This window comes from Camelus bactrianus, chromosome 9 (assembly GCF_048773025.1).
Source record: "Camelus bactrianus isolate YW-2024 breed Bactrian camel chromosome 9, ASM4877302v1, whole genome shotgun sequence".
NCBI classification, from domain to species: Eukaryota; Metazoa; Chordata; class Mammalia; order Artiodactyla; family Camelidae; genus Camelus; species Camelus bactrianus.
This window is the reverse complement of record NC_133547.1, coordinates 14,814,770-14,835,587: the sequence shown is the minus strand read 5'-3', so window position 1 is coordinate 14,835,587 and position 20,818 is coordinate 14,814,770. Positions and strand designations below refer to the sequence as shown.

General features: G+C 55.0%; 2 protein-coding genes across 8 annotated transcripts; one reads left to right on the top strand and one right to left on the bottom strand.

Annotated features, from left to right (window-relative positions):
- Positions 1 to 224: 224 nt before the first annotated feature.
- On the top strand, positions 225 to 9,185 carry APLP1 (amyloid beta precursor like protein 1). Of its 7 annotated transcripts, XM_074369759.1 has the most exons (18): positions 334 to 471; positions 788 to 1,258; positions 1,381 to 1,524; positions 2,347 to 2,479; positions 2,692 to 2,804; positions 3,034 to 3,167; positions 3,278 to 3,462; positions 3,923 to 4,053; positions 4,414 to 4,488; positions 5,358 to 5,516; positions 5,595 to 5,723; positions 6,620 to 6,719; positions 7,409 to 7,516; positions 7,775 to 7,801; positions 7,985 to 8,055; positions 8,279 to 8,341; positions 8,473 to 8,616; positions 8,734 to 9,185. In XM_074369759.1, the coding sequence occupies exons 4-18, from the start codon at positions 2,347 to 2,349 to the stop codon at positions 8,830 to 8,832; spliced, it is 1,671 nt and encodes a 556-aa protein (XP_074225860.1). In that variant the 5' UTR covers positions 334 to 471; positions 788 to 1,258; positions 1,381 to 1,524; the 3' UTR covers positions 8,833 to 9,185. The 7 variants fall into 7 exon arrangements, with proteins under 7 accessions (XP_010948419.1, XP_045368844.1, XP_045368845.1 ...); XM_010950117.2 differs by lacking the exon at positions 788 to 1,258 and having other exon boundaries at positions 225 to 471; positions 7,778 to 7,801; XM_045512888.2 differs by lacking the exon at positions 788 to 1,258 and having other exon boundaries at positions 225 to 471.
- Positions 9,186 to 12,339: 3,154 nt separating this feature from the next.
- NFKBID (NFKB inhibitor delta) lies at positions 12,340 to 19,992 on the bottom strand. Its single transcript, XM_010950118.3, has 12 exons — positions 19,575 to 19,992; positions 18,097 to 18,197; positions 17,857 to 17,917; positions 17,239 to 17,456; positions 16,786 to 16,976; positions 16,599 to 16,704; positions 16,326 to 16,472; positions 16,159 to 16,210; positions 15,918 to 16,066; positions 14,122 to 14,238; positions 13,647 to 13,811; positions 12,340 to 13,003 (listed from the first exon to the last, which is right to left on the bottom strand). The coding sequence occupies exons 1-12, from the start codon at positions 19,990 to 19,992 to the stop codon at positions 12,950 to 12,952; spliced, it is 1,779 nt and encodes a 592-aa protein (XP_010948420.2). The 3' UTR covers positions 12,340 to 12,949.
- Positions 19,993 to 20,818: the final 826 nt, after the last annotated feature.

Sequence of the window (20,818 nt, the reverse complement as noted above, 5' to 3'; positions counted from 1 at the left end):
GGTGAGCGGTCTGAACTCGAAATCCACAACTGCAGAGTCCATGACCCAGACTCCTGGCTGCGCCCTTGCGTGGGGTGGGACGCCTGGACTCTCAAGGGGGCAGACGCCTGGCTCAGGCTCCCACCCGGGGTTCCCGAGCCGCTCCACTCTGCGCAGAGCTGCCACGCTATTGTCCTGGCCAGGAAGGCGGGGCCGGCGCGGGGCGGGGCTGGCGGCGCCGGCGCAGCCCGGGGGCGGCGGGAGGAGGAGGTGGCGGCGGTGGCGCTGGGAGCTCCTGTCACCGCTGGGGCCGGGCCGGGCTGGGCGGGAGTGCAGGGGACGTGAGGGCGCGAGGGCCGGGACATGGGGCCCGCCAGCCCCGCCGCTCGTCGTCTGGGCCCGCTGCTACTGCTGCTGCCACTATTGCTGCTGCTTCTGCGCGCGCAGCTCGCCGTCGGGAGCCTGACCGGTGGGAGCCCCAGCGCCGCCGAGGTGAGGCTCCACTGGGTTCTGGGGGATGGGGGAAGGGGCGGGACTGGGCCTCTGGACACCGACGCGGACACGTCCAGAGCAGAAAACGTAGTCTTTCCAGCCAGGTGGCCGGTTCCCAGGGCCCCTAACAGCACTAGACATTCATGAACCCAGAAGTCCAGGCCCCATCTCCCCCATCATCTGTCGTCCCAGTCCCAGCCCCCTCCTGCCCCCAGTATAGAAATTGGATTTTCTAGAGCCCCTGGTCCCAGAAGTCCAGCCCCCTCAGACCCTATCGACCTGGTGACTCAGCCCCAGCCCTTTCCCACCTGAACAGGACTCACAGGGCAGCAAGGCACCTACAGCCAAAAACCTGGGCCCTTTGCATCCTCTGGACCCATATGAGGGCTCCCGCAAGCCTCCCAGGACCCAGGCATCTAGGCCTCCTGCCACCGCCACCCAAGTCAAGATGTAGCTCTCCATCCCTCAAGGATTTGGTGTCCAGGCCTGCAGGGCCCTGAAGCCAGGCCTTGTGGTCTTTGCACCCGAGAATGGGAGCCTGAACTAGGGATGTAGGGAGGAGGGGCCAGAACGCCTGGGTTCTGGCCTCCTCCCCCGCCATTTGGGTTTAACCCCTTCGGGCTCTAGTGCGACTGCGCTGGGGTGAAGGCGGAGCCTGTCTCCACGGCAACAAGGCTGCGAGAATCCCGGGGGACCCGGGTCGCCTTAGCAACGGCAGAGCTGGGGCGCCCCCGCCCTGTGGGAGCTGTTTCCCAGGGAACCGAACCTCTACGGAGGCGGGTGCGCGGTGCGTGGTGGAGAGGGCTGGTGCTGGGGGTCTGAACGTTTGGGTCCTAGGGAGCAAAGACCAGGGGACCCACATGCCAGCGTCCCCCGTGCCCTCGCTGACCCCTCCGCCCCCACCCCCAGGCCCCTGGGTCGGCCCAGGTGGCTGGACTGTGCGGGCGCCTAACCCTTCACCGGGACCTGCGCACCGGCCGTTGGGAACCAGACCCACAGCGCTCGCGACGCTGCCTCCGGGACCCGCAACGCGTGCTGGAGTACTGCAGACAGGTAGGCGGGACCTACCGGGAGGGGCGTGGCCAGCAGGACAGCGGGTCCAACTTGGGGCCGGGTCCCCCCGAAGAAGCTAGTAGTGCAAAAGGCAAGGTCCAGGGAGATGAGGGATCCAAGGCGGCATGGAAAGCTAGGGGGCGTGGCCAACAAAGAAGCGAAGTTAGGGTAAGACAGGACCTGGTTTTTTGAGAAACCAAGTCAGGAAAAGGGTAGAACCGTGCAAAGACAGCCACCTAAGGGAAGTGTCGAGTGAAGAGACAGGGTTTAGACATATTGGTGGGCTTTTTAAAGAGTAGGGTCGTAGATGGGCGTGGCCAAAGGAGAGGCGGGGCTAAAACAAAAAGACCTGGACCAGCGAGACTAGGAAAGGGGTGGACCCCAGTGCGGGAGAGGTTATGAAAAGGCAGGTCTAACACAAAGAGAAGGGCTATCTACTGAGAGGCCTAACGGCGAGAGAGGCGAGGCTTAAAGGGTGGAATCTAGGGGGAAATGAATCTGATTGCGGAAGGGGGCAGAGACGACTACAAGAGAGATGGGCTAGGAGGGACTGAGATGTGGGCAGGTCGAGGGACCTTCGTAAAGAAACGACAGGCAAATGGGCGGAGCCTAAGGATGGCGTGGCTTTTAAGAGTGCTACTAGGGGGCGTGGTCAATGCGCTTGAGGGGCTTAGATACCTAAGACTGGTTCCACAGAGCAGAAGAACCTGGGGAGGAAATATCCTTATGAATACCAGAGTCTTGAAAAGGGACATACCAGTGCAGAAGCGCCTTTGGCAGGGACAGGGCAGGGGGTTGATCGCCTCCACCTGGTGCCCCCAGATGTACCCGGAGCTGCAGATTGCACGTGTGGAACAAGCGACGCAGGCCATCCCCATGGAGCGCTGGTGCGGGGATGCCCGGGGTGGCCACTGTGCCCACACCCACCACCAGGTTGTGCCTTTCCGCTGCCTGCGTGAGTCACAGGCTAAGGGAGGGGAACGGAAGTGGTGGGAGAGTGTATCCAAGGGGTGAAATTCTGGCCCTGGTTTCCGGCTCACATTAGAGAGGATGATGCCTGGGTCCAGAGTGGGGCAGAGAAGACTCTGAGGATAAAAGATCTGGATTCTGAGGAGGGTAGGATTCGTGGCTGTGGGAGTGTCTCACTCTGATGCCCCCATTTGCCAGCGGGTGAATTCGTGAGCGAGGCCCTGCTGGTGCCTGAAGGCTGCCGGTTCTTGCACCAGGAGCGCATGGACCAGTGCGAGAGTTCAACCCGGAGGCATCAGGAGGCACAGGAGGTCAGGACCCCGCCCATTCATTCTCATCCCCTCAGAACCCAGGGGTACAGTCCTCTAACACCTTCCTCCTCCAGAACCCAAGTCTGGACCTCAGCCCCCTCTTCCCACTGGGGTAGAATGAGAAATCCAGGCTCCCAGCCCCATCAGTCCCCAAACCCCCGGCATCCTGGCTCCTTGTCTACCCTCTCTTACCCCACAGTCCTGGCATCTGGGCCCACTCTTCCCGCAGGCCTGCAGCTCCCAGGGCCTCATCCTGCATGGCTCGGGCATGCTTTTGCCCTGTGGCACAGATCGGTTCCGAGGTGTGGAGTATGTGTGCTGCCCCCCTCCAGTGACCCCCAACCCGTCTGGGACAGCAGTTGGGTGAGTGGGAGGGCACCCTCCATGCTCAACCCAAGGCTCCTGAGGCAGAAGATGGAAGCCTGGGGGCCTGGGCCCAGGTTCTTACTGCCTCGGGTCTTCTGCTCCCTCAGTGACCCCTCCACCCGGTCCTGGCCCCTGGGGGGCAGAGTAGAGGGGGGTGAGGACGAGGAAGAGGAGGACTCCTTCCTACAGCCAGTAGATGATTACTTCGTGGAGCCACCACGGGCTGAAGAGGAAGAAGAGGAGGAAAGAGTCCCACCCTCAAGCTCTCATACCCCTGCAGGGGTCAGCAAAGGTAAGGCAGTCTCTGAACCCCTAGTCCCCTCCACCCTGGAAGGAGGATGTTTTAAGGGAGCCTTGGTATAGGGGCATCTTTGGGAGGGACCTGTGGGGGAGAAGCCCTGTTGGAGGAAATGAGAGGAATGGGAGGGGCTTTGCGTTAAGTAGAGGTGGAAGGGCCAACCTGCTAAGTATGCAAAGAGTGAGGGTGGTCTGAGGGTACCTGGAAGTAGAGGAGCCATTTGTTAGGTCCTGAAGATTATTTGAGGAAACCTTGGAGGACAGTGTAATGGATTCCTAAGCTTCTCAAGAACAGGCCCAGTCCAGAACCCCGTCTCATATGATGCCAGGCAGCAACCATGGCTAAAGTGAACACATGATGGTCTCCAGTGTGCTCCGGGAAATGCATTTCTCTGGGAAGGGAAGGTGACCTGGAGGTGGGCTTCAGGCTGACTCCCTGATTCGTGGCCTTGCAGTGACTCCCACCCCGAGGCCCACAGATGGTGTGGACGTGTACTTTGGCATGCCTGGAGAAATCAGCGAGCATGAGGGGTTCCTGCGGGCCAAGATGGATCTGGAGGAGCGCAGGATGCGCCAGATTAATGAGGTGATGGTACTGGGGGCCCCAGGATCCCCCATAACACAGAGCTCCCTAAATACCAGGGAATTTCTCAGGGACACATTGAGACTATCTCTAAAGGCTCCCCAAGCCCCCATCAACCCCCATCCCTCAACACCACCCCTAAGTTGATCAGGGATCCCTCACCCGTCTAGAATCCCACTGACAGATTCTGTGCAAACTCCGGTGCATGACACTCTTCCACTTTAAATTCCTTCTGAATCCTCGCTCTTGGGAATCCAAGAGGCAGTGGTATTTAAGGGATCTGGAACTTCTGAAGAGGGGTTGAAGGACTCACTGGGTAGAATAGGGTGGATTCGAGGATCCTGAAGCTCCCCTTTTCCCCAGGTGATGCGTGAATGGGCCATGGCGGACAACCAGTCCAAGAACCTGCCTAAAGCCGACAGACAGGCCCTGAATGAGGTAGCACAGCCTCCAGGGGGTCCTGCTCAGACCTGTCCACCAGCTGGGGCACACGGGGTCTCAGCCCTGCTCAGGCTTTGTCTGGCCTGGGCCAGTTTCACCTCTTTCTACTTATATGGGCCTCTCCTGGCCCCACCCCTGCATTTGGCTCCACCTTCTTGGCCTACATCCAACCTGACATTGCCCTCCTCCGATTGGCCATGTTTTCCCCTGCCTTAACTTGATCCCAACCCCTGAGGGCTGGCTCTGGAGCCCTCTCCCAGGCAGGGCCCCTGCAAAAACAGCCAGGTCCTTCTCAGCCTCTTTTTGATGCTAGGCCCTGCCCCCTGACTCTGGTCCTGCCCCTCCAATCTCACTTTTACTTAGTCCTTCCTCAGTGGGCCTCATGACACTCCCACCCACCTCTCTCAGCCTCACCGTGGTACAGCCCTGCCCTGTGCAGACCCTGCTCAGTTAGCCCCATTCCCAGACTCTTTCACCCACCCCCTACAGTCTCATTTAGGCACAACCTGTCTCCATCTGGCCCTTCCCAGGCCTGGAGCCCCACCTTTCCTACAGCACTTGGTCCATTTCACCATAACACAGGCCAGCTGTCCTAAGATTGTTCCCATCCAATGCCATTTACACCTTCAGCTGAGTTCCCAGTAGACCTAGTCCTGCCCCTACTCTACCTGGCCCTGCAGCCCCACCCCCACCAGTCTGTGATCACCTGCTGTGATCTAGTCCTGCCCCAGGTTGGCTCTGCCCAGGCCTGGATCCACTGCACCCCCACCCCACTTGGCCCTAGCTCCCTGCCTTTCCAGACCCCCTTTAACCCGTGCTTTCATCCATCTTTGCCTCTCCTGACCCGGTGCCCACCCCGTCGCCAGCACTTCCAGTCCATTCTGCAGACCCTGGAGGAGCAGGTGTCTGGTGAGCGACAGCGCCTGGTGGAGACCCATGCCACCCGAGTCATCGCCCTCATCAACGACCAGCGCCGGGCTGCCTTGGAAGGTTTCCTGGCGGCGCTGCAGGGGGATCCGCCTCAGGTGTGGGAGCCGTCGGGGCAGAGAGCAGAGGGTGAAAAGGGCTGGGGCAGACCTGGACAGCCTTCACCCCTCCCACAGCCAGAGCGTGTCCTGCTGGCCCTGCGTCGCTACCTGCGTGCGGAGCAGAAGGAGCAAAGGCACACGCTGCGACACTACCAGCACGTGGCCGCCGTGGACCCCGAGAAGGCCCAGCAGATGCGCTTCCAGGTGCTCAGAATCTTCCAGCTCCCAAGTACTCTGCTATCCCTCAGACCCCAGTCTCTTGGCCTCCATCTCTCAGACTCTTCTCTTGCCTCTCAGACCCTCTTTCTGTCCCTTGGACCTCCTTCCTACCCCTGGAACCCCCTCTCTGTGCTTGGGACCTATTCCAGTCCCTCAGATCCCTACTTCCTGACCGTGGAACGCTGTCTCCCCCACCCGCTTTGATCCCTTTTTTGTCCCTTGAATCCCTACTTCCTGTCCCTTGGTCTCCTACTTCCTTTCTCAGATCCCCCTCCTGTGTCTTGAACCCTTTTCCCGTCCCTCAGCCCTTCTTTCCCCCAACCCCACTTATTCTCCCTGGAACCCTTTTTCTGTGCCCTCAGATCCTAATTTCTGTGTCTTGGGTGTTCTCTTCCTGTCCCAGAATACTCCATTCTATGCTCTTGAACCCCAAGCCTCGCCCTTGAACCACACCATTTCTATATGACCCTCCAACCCCACTTCCTTCTCCTGAACCCCGTCAAACCTCTCTTTTGATTCCTCAGACCGTACTTTCTGCCCCTCCTACCCACTTACCACCACGCCCTGTCTTCTAAACCATGTTCCTTGCATCCTATACTTAGTCTATCTCTTAACAGCTATTCCTTTTCCTTCTCCCTTATTTTCTTTCCAAGACTCTCACTTCCTGTTTTCTGTACATCTTTTCCTTTTCTTTGTATTCTGCTGCTCCTCCTTCAGTTTCCTGCCTCCTGTGGCCCACTTCCCGGCCCTTGTCCGCTATTTCCTGTCCAGTATGTGCTACTTTTCCTTCAGCCCTACTGACCTCCCCCTGCACCCTGCCTCTGTTTCCCCGTCTCTAGCCTGCACTGCTCAGTTCATCCTTCATATTCACTCCCCAACAGGTGCAGACCCACCTTCAAGTAATTGAAGAAAGAATGAATCAGAGCCTGGGGCTGCTTGACCAGAACCCCCAGCTCGCTCAGGAGTTGCGGCCCCAGATCCGTGAGTACTTCATCTTGACCCCCGACCTTTGACTCCCCACCCCACCCGCCATTTCCAATATCTATTCCTATGTAAAAAACTGAAGAACATAGTGGCTTAAGTCAAGCACTTTCTTTGCTCATGATTCTGCTGTCTGGTCTGGGTTCCACTGGGTGCTTCTTCTGCTGGTCTTGTCAGCAGTCAAGCGTGGAGCTACACTGGCTAGCAGGTCAGCCGGGGGCTGGGACTCTGGCACAAGTGAGTCTCTCTCCCTCTCCGTGAAAGCTCAGGGCTTCTCTCCTCTGTGGAGCCCCTCCATGTGGTCTCCCCAGCAGGGCACCTGGACCTCCTACATGGTGGTTGAGGCTCCCCAAAGCACGAAAGTGGAAACTGCCAGGTCTTCTTAAGGCTTGGGTCCACATTCCACTGGTTAAAGCAAGTCACCAGCCCAGTCCAGATTCAAGAATGTGACAGCCCGCAGATCTAATGTGACTTCCTCCTGGATGTCCCATGCCTAACCCTAATTCTCCTGCTCTTTAAGGCCACTCTCTTGAACTTCTCCATCCTCCTCCATTCAGCTCCCCACTTCCCATGATCCCTGTATGGCTACCCCCAATCACTCTACTGTTGGGGTGCCATCCGTTCACCCAGTTCTGTTTTTTGGATCCCTGTGCTCATGACCTCACCACCTCTCTGCATGTTCCCCTCAGAGGAGCTCCTCCACTCTGAACACCTGGGTCCCAATGAATTGGAAGCCCCTGCCCCAGGGGGCAGCAGTGAGGACAAGGGTGGGCTACAGCCTCTGGATTCCAAGGACGGTGAGTTAACCCAACTATAAAGAATCTCAGACTTTGGGAGACAGGCCCCCAACCTCAGTTCTAATCCCCTGAAGTCTGAGGGGTCTTAGCCACCGCAGTGAGTGGGAGAGGATGGGAAGGGATGTCTGAGATTGTGGAGGCCTTTGCAGGGTCCTTGCTCCTCCTTCCTTGGCCCCTGGGAGGGTGTTCCCCATACTTTCTTCAGTGATGCTCTCCTCTCTTCACTGTTCCACCTGTCTTGCCTTCTCTGGCTGCCAGCAGACACCCCCATGGCCCTTCCAAAAGGTGAGTATCTCACTGAGTAGCCCCCAGCCACCAAATCCCACTGAGCCCTTGAGCCCAGGCTGGAAAAGGGCCCATGCACTGGGAACCTCCTGGGGTGGAGTCCAGTGCCCCTTCTGACCCCCTCCTCAGGTAGGGGTAGCACCGTTCTGGAGTCTCAGAAATAAGATAGGATTTGGGGGGTAGGGTCCACAGAACAAGATGCTGCATCCTCTGGGAAAGAGAAGATGTCCCCCCTGGAGCAGTATGAACGAAAGGTAAGCTAGACCTGTGGGTGCCTGGAGACGGGGACTGGTCTCCTAGGTCTGAAGGAGGAGGTGCTAGGGGTTTGGATTCCTTGACCTGAGGGAAGGAGGAACTGAGGACGTGGACTTCAGGGTCCCAGGGAAGAAAAGGGCTGGTGGATGTCTTCTTGGGGCTCAGGGGAGGAGGAGGCTGGGACCCAGACTCCTGGTTCCCTGACACCTCCTGCTCCCCCAGGTGAATGTGTCTGTTCCAAGGGGTTTTCCTTTCCACTCATCGGAGATTCAGAGAGATGAGCTGGTAAGAGGAGGAATATTCTGTGTACCTAGGGGGAGAGGTCAGACGACAGTGGCTAGGCTGCAACTCCCAAAGCCAACACAGGGCCCTGGTGAGCCTCAAAGATGACCCCGCCCTATCTCCTCTCCCTGCAGGCACCAGCTGGAACAGGCATATCCCGAGAAGCTGTGTCAGGTCTGCTGATCATGGGAGCTGGTGGGGGCTCCCTGATCGTCCTCTCCATGCTGCTTTTGCGCAGGAAGAAGCCCTACGGGGCCATCAGCCACGGAGTGGTGGAGGTGAGAGGCACAAAGACCTGGAGTGAGGAGGAGTTCCAGACCCTGGGCGTTGGGGGTGGAGTGAGATCTGCGGTCAGGTCCCTATGCCCCACTATCCCTCTCCCGCCCCTACTGCAGGTGGACCCCATGCTGACCCTGGAGGAGCAGCAGCTGCGTGAACTGCAGCGTCATGGCTACGAGAACCCTACCTACCGCTTCCTGGAGGAACGACCCTGAACCAGCCCCCTTCACCCCTTCGGCTGAGCCCAGACCGTCTCTCTTCCTGGAGCCCCAGAACCCCAACTCCCAGCCTGGAGGAGGGGTCTTGAAAAAGTTCATTACACATCCTTTGTGAAGGGGCTGGAAATTCTCACTTCCCCTTTCCAATTTCAAATTCCATCCCTGAGAAATCCCTAGGTATTCCCAGCTGCATCCCCGCTTAGGACCTCCTCACCTTAATTTATTTTGTACATTAATTTATTGTTTCTTAAAGTGGCTACCAACTTGGTCCTAGTGTTTGTTGTTCCCTGGAATCCATCCTCCCACATGTCCCCCACTAATACCCCAATAAAGTTCTCTTCCCCACCAGACCATCCTGTGTCTCTCTGGGGGAATCAATGTGTATCAAGCTCTGGACGCTGGTGTGCATCTTTGATTAGGCCTCCTTCACCTCTTTAAACTGTAGGAGAGCTCTTTAAATCTGGGTGGGGCCTATGGGAGGGGGCAGGGCCCAGAGAGCTGGGATTGTATCCAGGAGCTTTCCGCGGTGCTGATTTCTAAGCCTCTATCCGCTGAGTTTCAGAGTGGACTCCTAGGAGGCTGGGCTCTAGCAAGTTTCCCCTGCCTTCTACTCACCCCCACACACAATCACATGCAGCATCCACCCCCAGCCTGTAAGCCCAATGAGGAACAAGGAATCTTGAATCCCTCTTCCCAGTCCCAAGTTTGCACTTCTTGGGGAGTCCATAGGAATCCCCCTGGAGCATGGAAATCCAACCACGTGTCCCAGAGAGGCTTATGTGATGTCTGCAACTGCGTCCATTTTGTGACATGTTGGAACTGTCTCTCTACCTATGCTGTTACCTGTCTCAAGAGGATTGTTATGAGGATTAAAAGGATTAATATTTGTGGAGACATTAGAACTGTGCCTGCCTCTTCACAAGTGTCTGTTGAATAAATTCTAAAATGTCATGGCAGCGAACACTCATATGGCACTCATCCTGTTCCAGGCACTGCTCCAGGGTCTTTACATGCATTGGCATACTTAACCATTACTTCTACCCCACAAATTAGGTACCATGACTATCCTCTTATAGATTAGGAAATGGAGGCTAAGAGTTTACATCACATTCCCAAGATCACCATCTAGGAAGGGTCAGAGGTAAGATTTCAGCCCAGGAAACCTGGCTCCAGCACCCATACTCTTGGCCATTTCGCTAAACTGGTGCCTAATAATTTGTGACTGTCCCATATGGTGTTCTGGTTGTGCACTGCAAAATTTCAGGTGATACCATTCATCGGTTAGACAGTGCAGATTTGTATTCTTACAACTTCCCAGCAGATGGTAGTAGTGTGCCTTGTTCTAATGTCAGGATTGCACAATTTCCTGACAGATGGCTGAGGGAGGGACCACCTATTTTTAATTCTCCCAAAAGATCTATGAGCTCACAGTGGCTCTTCATAATATATACACGTAAATATAGGTCACATATATTAAATATAGAGGGTAGGTATTGGGGGGAAGATGTCTACCTGATGCAAGTTGGATACAAGGCCCCAGTTTCATTACGAACCCAGTTTGCAACATTATTCTGATACTGGCTATACCATCAAGTGTACCCTAGCAGAAACTCATAACTAACACCACAAGCAGGGGGAAAACTGCCTTTGTATTTTCATAGCTAAGGGTGGTTAATAGGCTAACAATGGGTAAGGAGCTCCAAGCAGGTGGGATAGACAATAAAAGGCCATTTTGCTCAATATGCTCAGTGCATGATTCCTTAATAATATTGCATTTTAATGCTAATCCTTACAGTAATTAGTTTAAAAACACTGTTTTTATTGAAATTCCAGCAGGAAAAATAACTTCGCTATTGCTCATTTGTTGCTTTTGTGCCCCCAAGCTACTCTTCTTTTCCCACTGAAAACGATTTAATTCTTCTTTTAATAATGCAAAGTTTCTGGGGGTGGGGGGAGAGTATAGCTGAGTGGTAGAGTGTGTGCTTGGCATGCACCAGGTCCTGGGTTCAGTCCCCACTGCCTCCATTAAAATTAATTAATTAACTAGTTCATTTATTATTATGTTAGTGGTGTGTGTGTGTGTTGATACGTCAGGACATACATCGTGTACGTCAACAGAATCAAAAGTGCCATAAATAATAAGAAGTACTATCATTTTAGGTACCACAAAGGAAAAAAAAGCAGATGTTAAATTATGCCACATAGTTGACTGTAAGATGAATTCAAATTAAGTTCTTCTTAGAATTGATGAAACACAACATATTTTTATGAATTTTTCATAGGTCAGCTGCCACTATGTGAGTACACACGGAAGAGCACACGCGTACTGGTCCAAGGCATCAGATGTGGAAGACTTGTCCTGGCACCACTGATAACTCCACCCAGCCAATATTCTTGTCCTTATGTGCTACCCCTCCCTTCATTGATTCTGGGCCTGGTCACGTGACTGACTTTGACCAATGGGGTATCAGCTAGCAGGATGCAAGCAGGGGCTCACTCTCTTGGAAAACTTCTTGGAGCCACCCCGTGGAGAGATCCCCCTACCCTCCTGGAGAGACCACATGGAAAGGGATGCTCAGCTCACTCTCAGGGGTTCCAACATCTCAGCCGAGCTATCAGACACATGAGTGCAGGTGTCCAACCCCATCGGGCGTCTAGCTGACTGCAGCCACATGAGTGACCAAAGCAAGACTGTAGGACTGCCCAGCTCAGCCCAGTCCAGATTACAGAATCATGAACAAAAAAGTGGTGGTTGTTTTAAGCCTTAAATTTTGGGATACAGATACTGGCACATACCCTGAAGTGTACTTGGTTTGTGGTCTGGGAGGCTCTGAGCAGTGAGGGGCTACAGTGAGTCTGAGGGCTTCCTGGAGTGAAGAGACTGGGATGGAGGCCAGAGCAGAGGCTGCGGGGCAGGTATGAGAAAGGAGTGCTGTGGAGGTCTTCTTACTTTGGGTTTCTCCAGAAGCAGAGGCTGAGGCAAGGCTTTGGGGACAAGATTATCTGGAAGGGGTGGAGAACATTCCTAGGGGAGGCAGGAAGTGACACACAAAGGGGAAAGCACCCAAGAAACGGTACGTTCTCAAGCCAGAGCCACTGTGGGGAGCCAGATCTTCATTCATCGGGGAGCTCTGAGCGCCCAAGCAGAACACGTACTTCCAAGCTGTCCCCATAGAGGCGAGGGGCCTGGGCTACTCACGTACCGTCTCCTGCCAGTCAGTCACTGCTTGAGGGCTGCTGGAGTGGCAAGCGGCAAGAATCTCCTGGCATTTGGCTCTTGCCACACTCACACCCAGGGCAAACTGGGCACGGGTGGTCTGAGAATGCCCACAGGCAGATTCCTGTGCTGGCTCTGGCAGTCAGACCAGCAGGCGCTGAGAGGGTGATGGGGTATGGACTGGGCACCCACGGCATCTGCTGTAACACCCACCCAGACACACTCGTCCAAACATGATTCCTCAGCCGCTTCCCTGCACCAATGATTAGAGATTACACAATCGTAGCTCTAGTTCAAATTGAGTTTAATAGGGGCTTTCAGACAGGGGAGGGATTCACCGGAAACACTGAGTTCTGGGACAGGGGCCTGGTTGGGTTCTGAATTAAGAAGCAGTAGGACCTAGGGGACCCTAACCCAGGAGAGGCTTTCCTGTCTTAGGGCTAAGGACCTGAAGGGAGCGGGTCCTGGGGAGGTTAAGGGGGTCATCTTCGGAGCTCTACTGGGATGGTACTGGAAGCTGTTTAGGAGTAACCCAAGTACCATGCAGGGGAATTACATGTGGGGTTCCAGGTGTAAAGAACTGAGTTAGGGGAGGGGACCCCAAAAAATCCTGGTGGGGAAAGGGTTAGGGGTCCAGGGTGTTTCACAGAAACAATCAAGGGGCCTCGATTTCACAGAAATCATCAAAGGGGCCCCTTGTGGGTGGGGGAGGGGTAACATACCACCCCAAATATTGGGGACTGTTTACCCCCCAGCAGCCATTTTGGGGTTTTAATGTAAGACCCCAATGGCAGGACATTCCACATACATTATCATGGATTTGCAACATTAGCATACGCTGGCTGTCCCACAGGACGGTGGGGACTGGAAAATCAGTCCAGGTTCTGGGTTTGAGTCCTAAGAGGACAGGCCTGGGGTTGCCACACGGCTCCTCTTCAACAGCTGCCGGAGCTGTGGACAAGACAAAGCAGGGGGAGGAGTTTGGGAGGCTGCAAGGAGAGGTGGGGCAGACATACCCCATGAAGTTGGGGGTTAGAGAGGAGAAGTGAGTGGGGCTAGTTGAGTTTGAAGCTCAGAGGTTCTGAGGCAAGACGTGGGCTTGGGGGTGAAGGTTCATTCACACAGAGTAAAGGCTCAGGAGCCAGAACTGGGGACGAAGGGAAAGGTGTGGCTGGTAGGAGGTTCCCACCTGGGGACTAGCATTGAGGACGGGGAGTCAAACAGGAGAGGCGAGGGGTCAGAGTCATATTTGAGGTGAGAACAAAATCCCACTTTGAGGTCAGGACTAAGAGTTCAGGGGCAGGGGGCTAAAGGTCATACTTGAGGATCAAAGGTCATTCCTTGAGGTCAGGATTCAGGGTTGGAAGTAGAGGTCATACTTTAAGGTCAGGGTTGAAACAGAGGTCAGGAGGAGCCACCAGTACAAGGCAAGGGATCAAACACTGAGGTCAAGGGGCACATTTTGAAGTCATGGTTGGATAAGGGTCAAAGTCTCCTCCTGAGATTACAGGTCACCCTCTAAAGGCAGGAATGGGTGGGGTCAGGAGTTCACCAGGTTAGGTCACCCTGCAGTCAGGGCGGGGTCAGTGCTCACCCCCTCGGGGCCCGGCCCGGGCCGCAGCAAGTGGACAGGCTGCTCGTTCTCCAGGTTGCGCAGTGTTGGATCCGCCCCAGCTGCCAGCAGGCGCCGCACAATGGCCTCCTGGGCCGGCCCTGGGGGCAGGGCAGCTGCCATGTGGAGGGCTGTATTCCCGTGGGCCTGGGGACAGCGAAGGGAGGATTGCTAAGGACTCAGACTCAGCTGGCCTGGGCCTCACCCTCACATTCTGCCTCATCCACATCCCTCATGCCCCCTTTCACATCCCAGAACCTCCTCCACAACCACATTCCACACACCCCTCGGCCTATGCTGGACACAGGCCCCCAGTCTACATCCTCATCCTATGTAGTCCCCGCCCATGTCCCATGCATTGTCCCCTCCACAGCCACAGCCCACAGGCCTCCTAACATCCCCCTGCCCCTGTCTGCCATGTCTCACACCATCTGCACATTCCAGCCTAGGCCCCCACCTTCATGTTGACAAAGGCCCGCAGGTCTCCCCGTGGCAGCTCCAGCAGCAGCTGAACCAGAGTAGGGTTGGCAGCCTGCACAGCCAAGTGCAGAACAGTCTTGTTGCTCTTGATCTCCTGTGGGGTGGGGAATGGTAGAGGTCAGGCTAGTTCTCACACCCAGGCCTTCTCTCATGGAACCCGCGAGCCTTTAGAGACCCTGTCTCCCCTTTGCAAGCACTCGCAGGTACCAAGGATTCAGCTTTAGCTGACCTGGGCTGTAGAAGCGGCCCTATATGGTTGTATGTGTTGTGCACTGTACAAGAACACCAGGTTGTGGGGGTACCATTCAGATCACACGCATCACAGAACTGTACATTTATTAAGACAATTTTCCAGCCCAAGCATCTTTAAGAAAAAGACTCCTTTTCTGTTCCTCCAAAGGAGCTCTCTGGACTAGCAGCTGCACTGGCCACCCCACATTCTATTAAACACAGTAAAATGCACCCACATCCCACGTGGGCTGTACTTTACAAGGATGAGAGTTGAGCAGCATTAATCAGTGGACAACCTAAGCTTGTATCTACTTCCATACTGAATTGTTCTCTTCATCTTTTGAAGCAAATAAAGGCACTTTCCATAATGAGACTTTATTATGTGCCTTTCTTTTTTTTTTTTTTTTTGTTTTGTTTTATGAGGGGGAGGTAATTAGGTTTATTTATTTATTTATATCTGGAGGAGGTACGGGGGATTGAACCCAGGACCTCGTGCATGCTAAGCATGTGCTCTACCACTGAGCTACACCCTCCCCCCATTATGTGCCTTTAAAGCGTCTGTAATGACAGTAAACATTAAAAATTTTGTGTTTATATAGGGCAAAACAACCTAGTTGGTTCACTAAATAAATTATGTAGAAAAAAGAAAGAGATGGAGAGTAAGTTCTAAATGTCAATGTAAAAGGACATATCATTGCAATGTGTGGGTTTTATTTGGATCCTAGTTGTTTGTTTTATGAAAAAAGTAAACATATGTCACTTTAGAGCCAAACAAAAATTCGAACACCGTCAGGATATTTGATATTATGTATGAGATGGTTAATTATTTTTAAGGTGGAATAATGGTACTGAGGTTAAAAATATTTCTTATCTTTTAAAGACATACAGACATTTATGGATAAAATTTTATGCCTGAATTTGCCTAAAAATAATACAGGAGAGCAGAGAAATGGATGGGACAAGACCGGCTATGAGTTGCTGGTTATTGATGTTGGGTACATGAGCTCATTATATTACTTTCTGTACTTTATCTGTGTTCAAAATTCTTTAACTGAAAAAAAAAAAAAAAAGCCCAAAACAATGAGTGGATGTTTAATTCTCAGCCAGCCTGTGAAGGAGTTACTGTCAGGAAGGAGGAGGGTATAATTATTAAAAGCTAGATTTTGGGGTCAGCCCACCTGAGTTTTAATTCCCTCTCTGACACTCATAAGCAATAAGATTTCTGAGTCCTTGTGCCTCAGTTTTTTTATCAGTGAAACAGAGAAAGTAATAATGGCACACGCATCAAAGGGTGTTTGTGGAGATTCAATGAGCTAATCCATGACACTCAGTGCTTGATGACTAGTAAGTGCTTGATAAATATAAGCTAAGGTCAGTAATGTTATTCACAGCTGACAACTGGGGCACAGAGAAGTCAAGTAATGTGCTTAAGGTCTCACAGCTGGGAAGAGACAAGTCAGCATTTGTTGAGAGGCCCTGGACATCCAGGAGCCCCCATCCCACATGCCCTCCTAGGGGCCAGCTGCCCACTGCCCAGCTCACCTGGCTGGTGTGGTCAGCACCCATCTGCAGCAACATCTGGACGCAAGCCAGCCTGTCTTGGGCCTGGGTACTCAGCACCGTGGGACATAGGTCAGGAGGGTGCATAGCAACATTGAGGGCCAGGATGGCTGTGTGGAGTGGAGTGAGGCCTGCAGAGTAGAGACAGGGAGGGCTCTGCATCTGGAGCTCTCATCCCACCCAGCCCACTAGCCACACCCACCCTCTCCACCACCCAACTTACCCTCGAAGTCTCTGGCTTCTAGGTCAACGTGAACCCCTGAGTTAATCACAGCCTGGGAGAAGAAGAAGGCAGAGTGCTGGGTTAGAGTCTCCCCAGGTCTCCTAGTTCTGGAAGCTAGGATCTAGGCAACCAGTCCATCTCATTCATCTCATTCCAGCTGGACATACCGAGAGGACCCTTGGGAGTCCATAGGTAGCGGCCACGTGCAAGACAGAACGTCCTTGATGATCAGTGGCATTGGGTTCAGCTCCCAGGTTCAGTAGATCCTCCACAATCAGGGGCTGGTTGGCAGCAGCAGCCACCAGGAGAGGGGTCTGCAGGTATCAGGAAACATCAGTCTGGGCCCTCAGCCCCTTAGCCCCTTCCCGTCTGAAAACCAGGAATCCAAGCCCCCAAACCCTCTGCCCTCAGATCCAGAAATCCAAGCCCCTGGCCCTCACCTTGCCCTTATGCTCACGAATGTCCAGATGTCTGTACGCTTGGAGCAGCTCAGCTGCAGCGTATGCTGCCCAGCGCATCCCCCGAGCCGCAAACAGGTGCAGGAACCTGAGGATGGGCGGGAGGCAGCAGTGAGCACAGCACCCTAGCTGAGCAGGAAGCCTGCAAACTCCACTCCCCTATACTCACGTGTCTCCCTCCTCATCCTGGGCCAGCAGGTTCTGTGGCCCTAAAGCCAGCATGTGAGCACGGGCAGTGTCCAGGGATGGTCCGGTGACCACAGGGGGCAACTGTGGGGGTCCTGAGGGGAGTCCAGAACCTCTCCAGGATCCCGTCTGTGGCAGGGAAGGGTCTACATAGAGCCGGGTATCCAGGGGCTCCTGAAGGGTGTAGGTGGTGGAGAGAGCCAGTCAGCTGAGAATCCCCTCTTCCTAGCCCACCACAGACATATACACATACAGAGTGCCAGGTAGAGTGGTTGGGTGTCCCATTTGTGCCAAGTGACCCTGGACCTTTGGGCCTCCGTTTTGCCCATCTGAGGAATGGGATCTTAATCTAGCCCCAGACATCTCAGGATGCTGCATGAGGACAACTGGGAATCTTGGGGGCCCTTCAGCATCCTGTTCCCACTCTGAATCTCACCTCCATCCCCGGGGGAAACGGACACGGCCGCCCTGGGTCCGAGGGTGGGTAGAAGTCAGGAGCCAGGAAAACGTCAGCAGCAGAAGCAGGGTAAGAGTAGTGGCTGTCTGTGTAGGCAGCATGCGTGTTGGGGTTCCAGTCTGGAAAGCCCGTGGAGGGGGCCAGGCTGCCAAGTCCAGAACCCACAGTCTCCTGGTGTGCTGGGAAGTGAGTATGGCCTGCATGTGAGAGGAGGAGCAGGGGCAGGCCTGGTTACCAGAGTTAGGGAAGTCACAGCCCAGACAGGAACCTGGAGTCTCCCAAGTTACTGAAAGCAAGTACTTCTGGGGCACCACGGGGCTTGGACCCAGAATCCTGGGACACCAAGGGGTTGGAAGTTTGGATTTTGAGGACCTAGGCACCTGGGACACTGAGGGGTTGAGGGCCTAGACTCCTAGAGCACCGAAAGGCTGGGAGCCTGGGCCCCTGAGACTTCGGGAGATCAAACTTCTTCCAGGTCTCAGCAAGAATGAGGGCCTAACTCCTAAATTCCCTAAAGTTCTGAGAGTTGGGATGTTTGAGTCCCTGAGGGAAGCTGGGGCTGGGAGCTGAGGGAACCAGGTAAGTTTCCAGACTTACTGGCTTCACCTTCATTCACAGATGGGGTCAGAGGCTGGGCCAGGGGAGGCGGGAACTGTCCCTGTAGAGGCAGAAGCAAAAAGAAACAAGGGTGAATTTATCTGGCAGAGTCCTCAGCACCCATTCCCCCACCTACAGGTCATCTGAGTCAGCCCTGAGGGCCCAGCAAGGCAGCAAGCCCCTGCCCAACAGGACATGGCCTCATGGGAGTTGTAGTTTACAGGGCTTCACGGGCCTCACCGGTAGCCCAGCAGCGTCAGGCTGCTGCTGGCGGCGCCTCTGTTCTTCCAGGAGCTTCTTCACCGTCTGTGATGGGCAGTGGCTGCGCTCATTCCGGCTCACTGCGGGGTGAGGTGGGAGGGAAGTTATAAGGGGTCCTTAAGTCACCCAAGTACGCGGGGGCGTGGATTTGATCGCCCTCCCGCGCGGAAAAACTGGCACACTGATGCCGCCTGAGAACTCCAAAGCCAATCTAAGATTTCGAGTGCTGCGCCGCCTCCGCCGTTTCCTTCCTTTTGCTCCGCACTTTCCCCTCTGACCCAACTTTCCACCAGCGTCGTGGAAAATGAGGAAGGGGGTGGAGGGTGCCCTCTGCTCAACCCCCCCCCCCCGCCACTTCCGTGAAAAATCCCACTCCACCTCACCCCCAGATCTCCCAGTACTGAGGGATTCCGGACGTCGCCAGACATCCCTTCCCAGAGACGCACATATCCCAATTATCTCTCTGCTCTGCAAGCTGCCCTGATACCCTTTCCTCAAGAAACCAGCCATCCGAGTCCCCAGCCCCGATCTCCGAGAAACCACGAAGTCGATAGCCCCCTAGCTCATCAGGGATCCAAAGGTTCAGACCTCGCCCTCTCTTCAGGGCCAGGAGCCCAGCCTCAATCCGCAGGAGTCTGGGAGACCCGCACCCCCTTCCCCAGGACCCAGAAGTCCGGGCTCTCAGCCTACTTCCCCCTAGGTCCTGGGAGCCCCAGTTTCCAGACTCCTGGTTCGCACGACCCAGGAGGGCCAGGCCCTCAGCCCTCAGCCCTCACCCTTCCGAGCTCAGTTCCGGCTGAGAAAGAGTTAAGCGGAGTAGGGCGGGCTCGGAAACAGCCCAGACGCGACGCGCTGACGTCACAGAGCTCACGCAAGGGAATCTTCCACCTCCCTCTTCCTCTCTGCCCCGCGCCCCAGGTGTCCGGCTCCGAGACGCGATGCGTGGCCAAGCGTGGCGCACGTGGGGAATTCCTCCTCAGCCCCGGGACCCAGGTCGAGTGGTGACTCGGGAAATCCCGAGGCGGAGGCAGGGTCACGACCAGCGTGGATCCCTGCGGCCAAGCGCCGGACCTTCCCCACTGAAACCTTGGCTGATTTTAAACAACCACGCCCCCCAAGGACACGATCCAGCCTCTTTCTGGAGCTTGGAGTCCAGGCCGCCAGCCCCCTCCTCCCAGGACCCAGGCGTCCGGGCTCCCAGCGCTTTCACCCGCGGGACCTAGGATACCGGATCCCCAGTCCTTTAACGCCCCCGCCCCCCTGGGATTCAGGAGTCCAGAATCCCAGCCGCTCCTCTATCACGACCAAGGAGTCTGGGCCTTCTGCCCCTCCAAACACCGGGTACCCTCACTCTCAGGACCCAGGACTTAGTGCTCCAGCTCAATCCTTTAGAGCCTCAAGTGACCGCCTCCCAGCCCCTCTTAGGGGCCAGCGCGCCTCACCTCCCCGCCCGTTACCTCGGGGATTCCGTGGCGTGGATTGCGGGCCCCCAGGGCCCCGGCCTCGGCGCTGCGCCAGTCTCGCTGTTTCCCCGCGGAGCCGCCGCCGGGTCCCCGATCTTGTGTCGGGTCCCCCGCGAGTTTTTAAACTGAGGTTCTGGCACCGCCCAGTCCTAGGCAGGGCCCCGCCCACAGGCCCGGGAGTCCCCACTTTGCGCTGTAGCAAACCCAGTCTCTGAATGGGCGGGGCTGACTCTGAGGGCCAGACTCCTGAGTCAACCCGGAAAGAGGGGTTTGGGAGCCCCATCTTTGGTCTGAGGGAGAAGGGGCCTGGGGTGGAGGACTCCTGAAGGAAGAGGGAACTGGGGACCTGGGTTTTGGCATCTCTGTCCAAGGGGGTGTTGGAGGCCTTGACTCCTGGATCCTGGGCTGGCATAGGCGTGTGGTGGTGGCATTATTACTGGGTCCTGAGGAAGAAGGCGACTGGGGTTCTGGACTCCCTGGTCTCCAGAGAGGAAAGATCTGTATACATAAAAGTGATATAGGTGGACTCAATTTCTCCCTCTTTCCCACATCCCCTTCTTTTTCAGAGGTCAGTTCTCCTTTATGCATTCATCATTAAAAATAATTAATTACCACAAGGGAGGCACTTTGCTGGGTGCTATGGTATAGCTATGAACTCAGCAGGCAGGAATTCCCAGCCCTCTAGCAGACTGACATTCCAGTGGGAGGCTCATTCTCAGTTCTTAACTTGGTGACGATGTAAATCATATTTCTCCCCTGATTTCAAGACTCCATGCTCTCCTGATTCTCCTCCCTCGCTTGCTGCCCCTTCTGTTTTCCTGGCTGTTTCCTCCTCTTCATCCATTCTTGGTGTTGGGGGGAGGTGGTGTGTTTGGTGTTGCGCCTCTGTCTGGACTCACTTCCTCAATGATCTCACCCCGTCTCATGGCTTTAAATACCATCCATAGGCCATCAACCCCCAAATTTACATCTCCAGACCAGATTTATCCCCTGAACTTATAGAGGCAGCTGTGGTCATTCAGTTTCTCCACAGGGAGATCCATCAGGCATTTCCAACTCAGTGTGCCCAAACCTTGGCACTTCCCCCCAAACCTGCTTCCCCTCCTCTACCCGGTCAAAGGATGCTCATCTTTCCAGTTGCTCAGGCCAGGAGTTTGGTCATCCTGGAATGCTGTCTCTCGTACATACTCATATCCACTCCATCAGCAAGTTTTGTTGGCTCTAACTCCAAAACCTTA

Bases quoted from the DNA above. Each gene is read 5' to 3' on its own strand.
- APLP1 (XM_045512888.2), top strand. From the start codon at position 343: ATGGGGCCCGCCAGCCCCGCCGCTCGTCGTCTGGGCCCGCTGCTACTG. The intron at 472-1,380 runs GTGAGGCTCCAC...CCCCACCCCCAG, and splicing joins GGAGCCCCAGCGCCGCCGAG to GCCCCTGGGTCGGCCCAGGT. The intron at 2,480-2,691 runs GTGAGTCACAGG...CCCATTTGCCAG, and splicing joins TGTGCCTTTCCGCTGCCTGC to CGGGTGAATTCGTGAGCGAG.
- NFKBID (XM_010950118.3), bottom strand. From the start codon at position 19,992: ATGCCAGCCCAGGATCCAGGAGTCAAGGCCTCCAACACCCCCTTGGAC. The intron at 17,457-17,856 runs GTAAGTCTGGAA...TCTCACATGCAG, and splicing joins TGTGAATGAAGGTGAAGCCA to GCCATACTCACTTCCCAGCA. The intron at 13,004-13,646 runs GTGAGCACTGAC...TCTTGTCCACAG, and splicing joins CCGGGCCGGGCCCCGAGGGG to CTCCGGCAGCTGTTGAAGAG.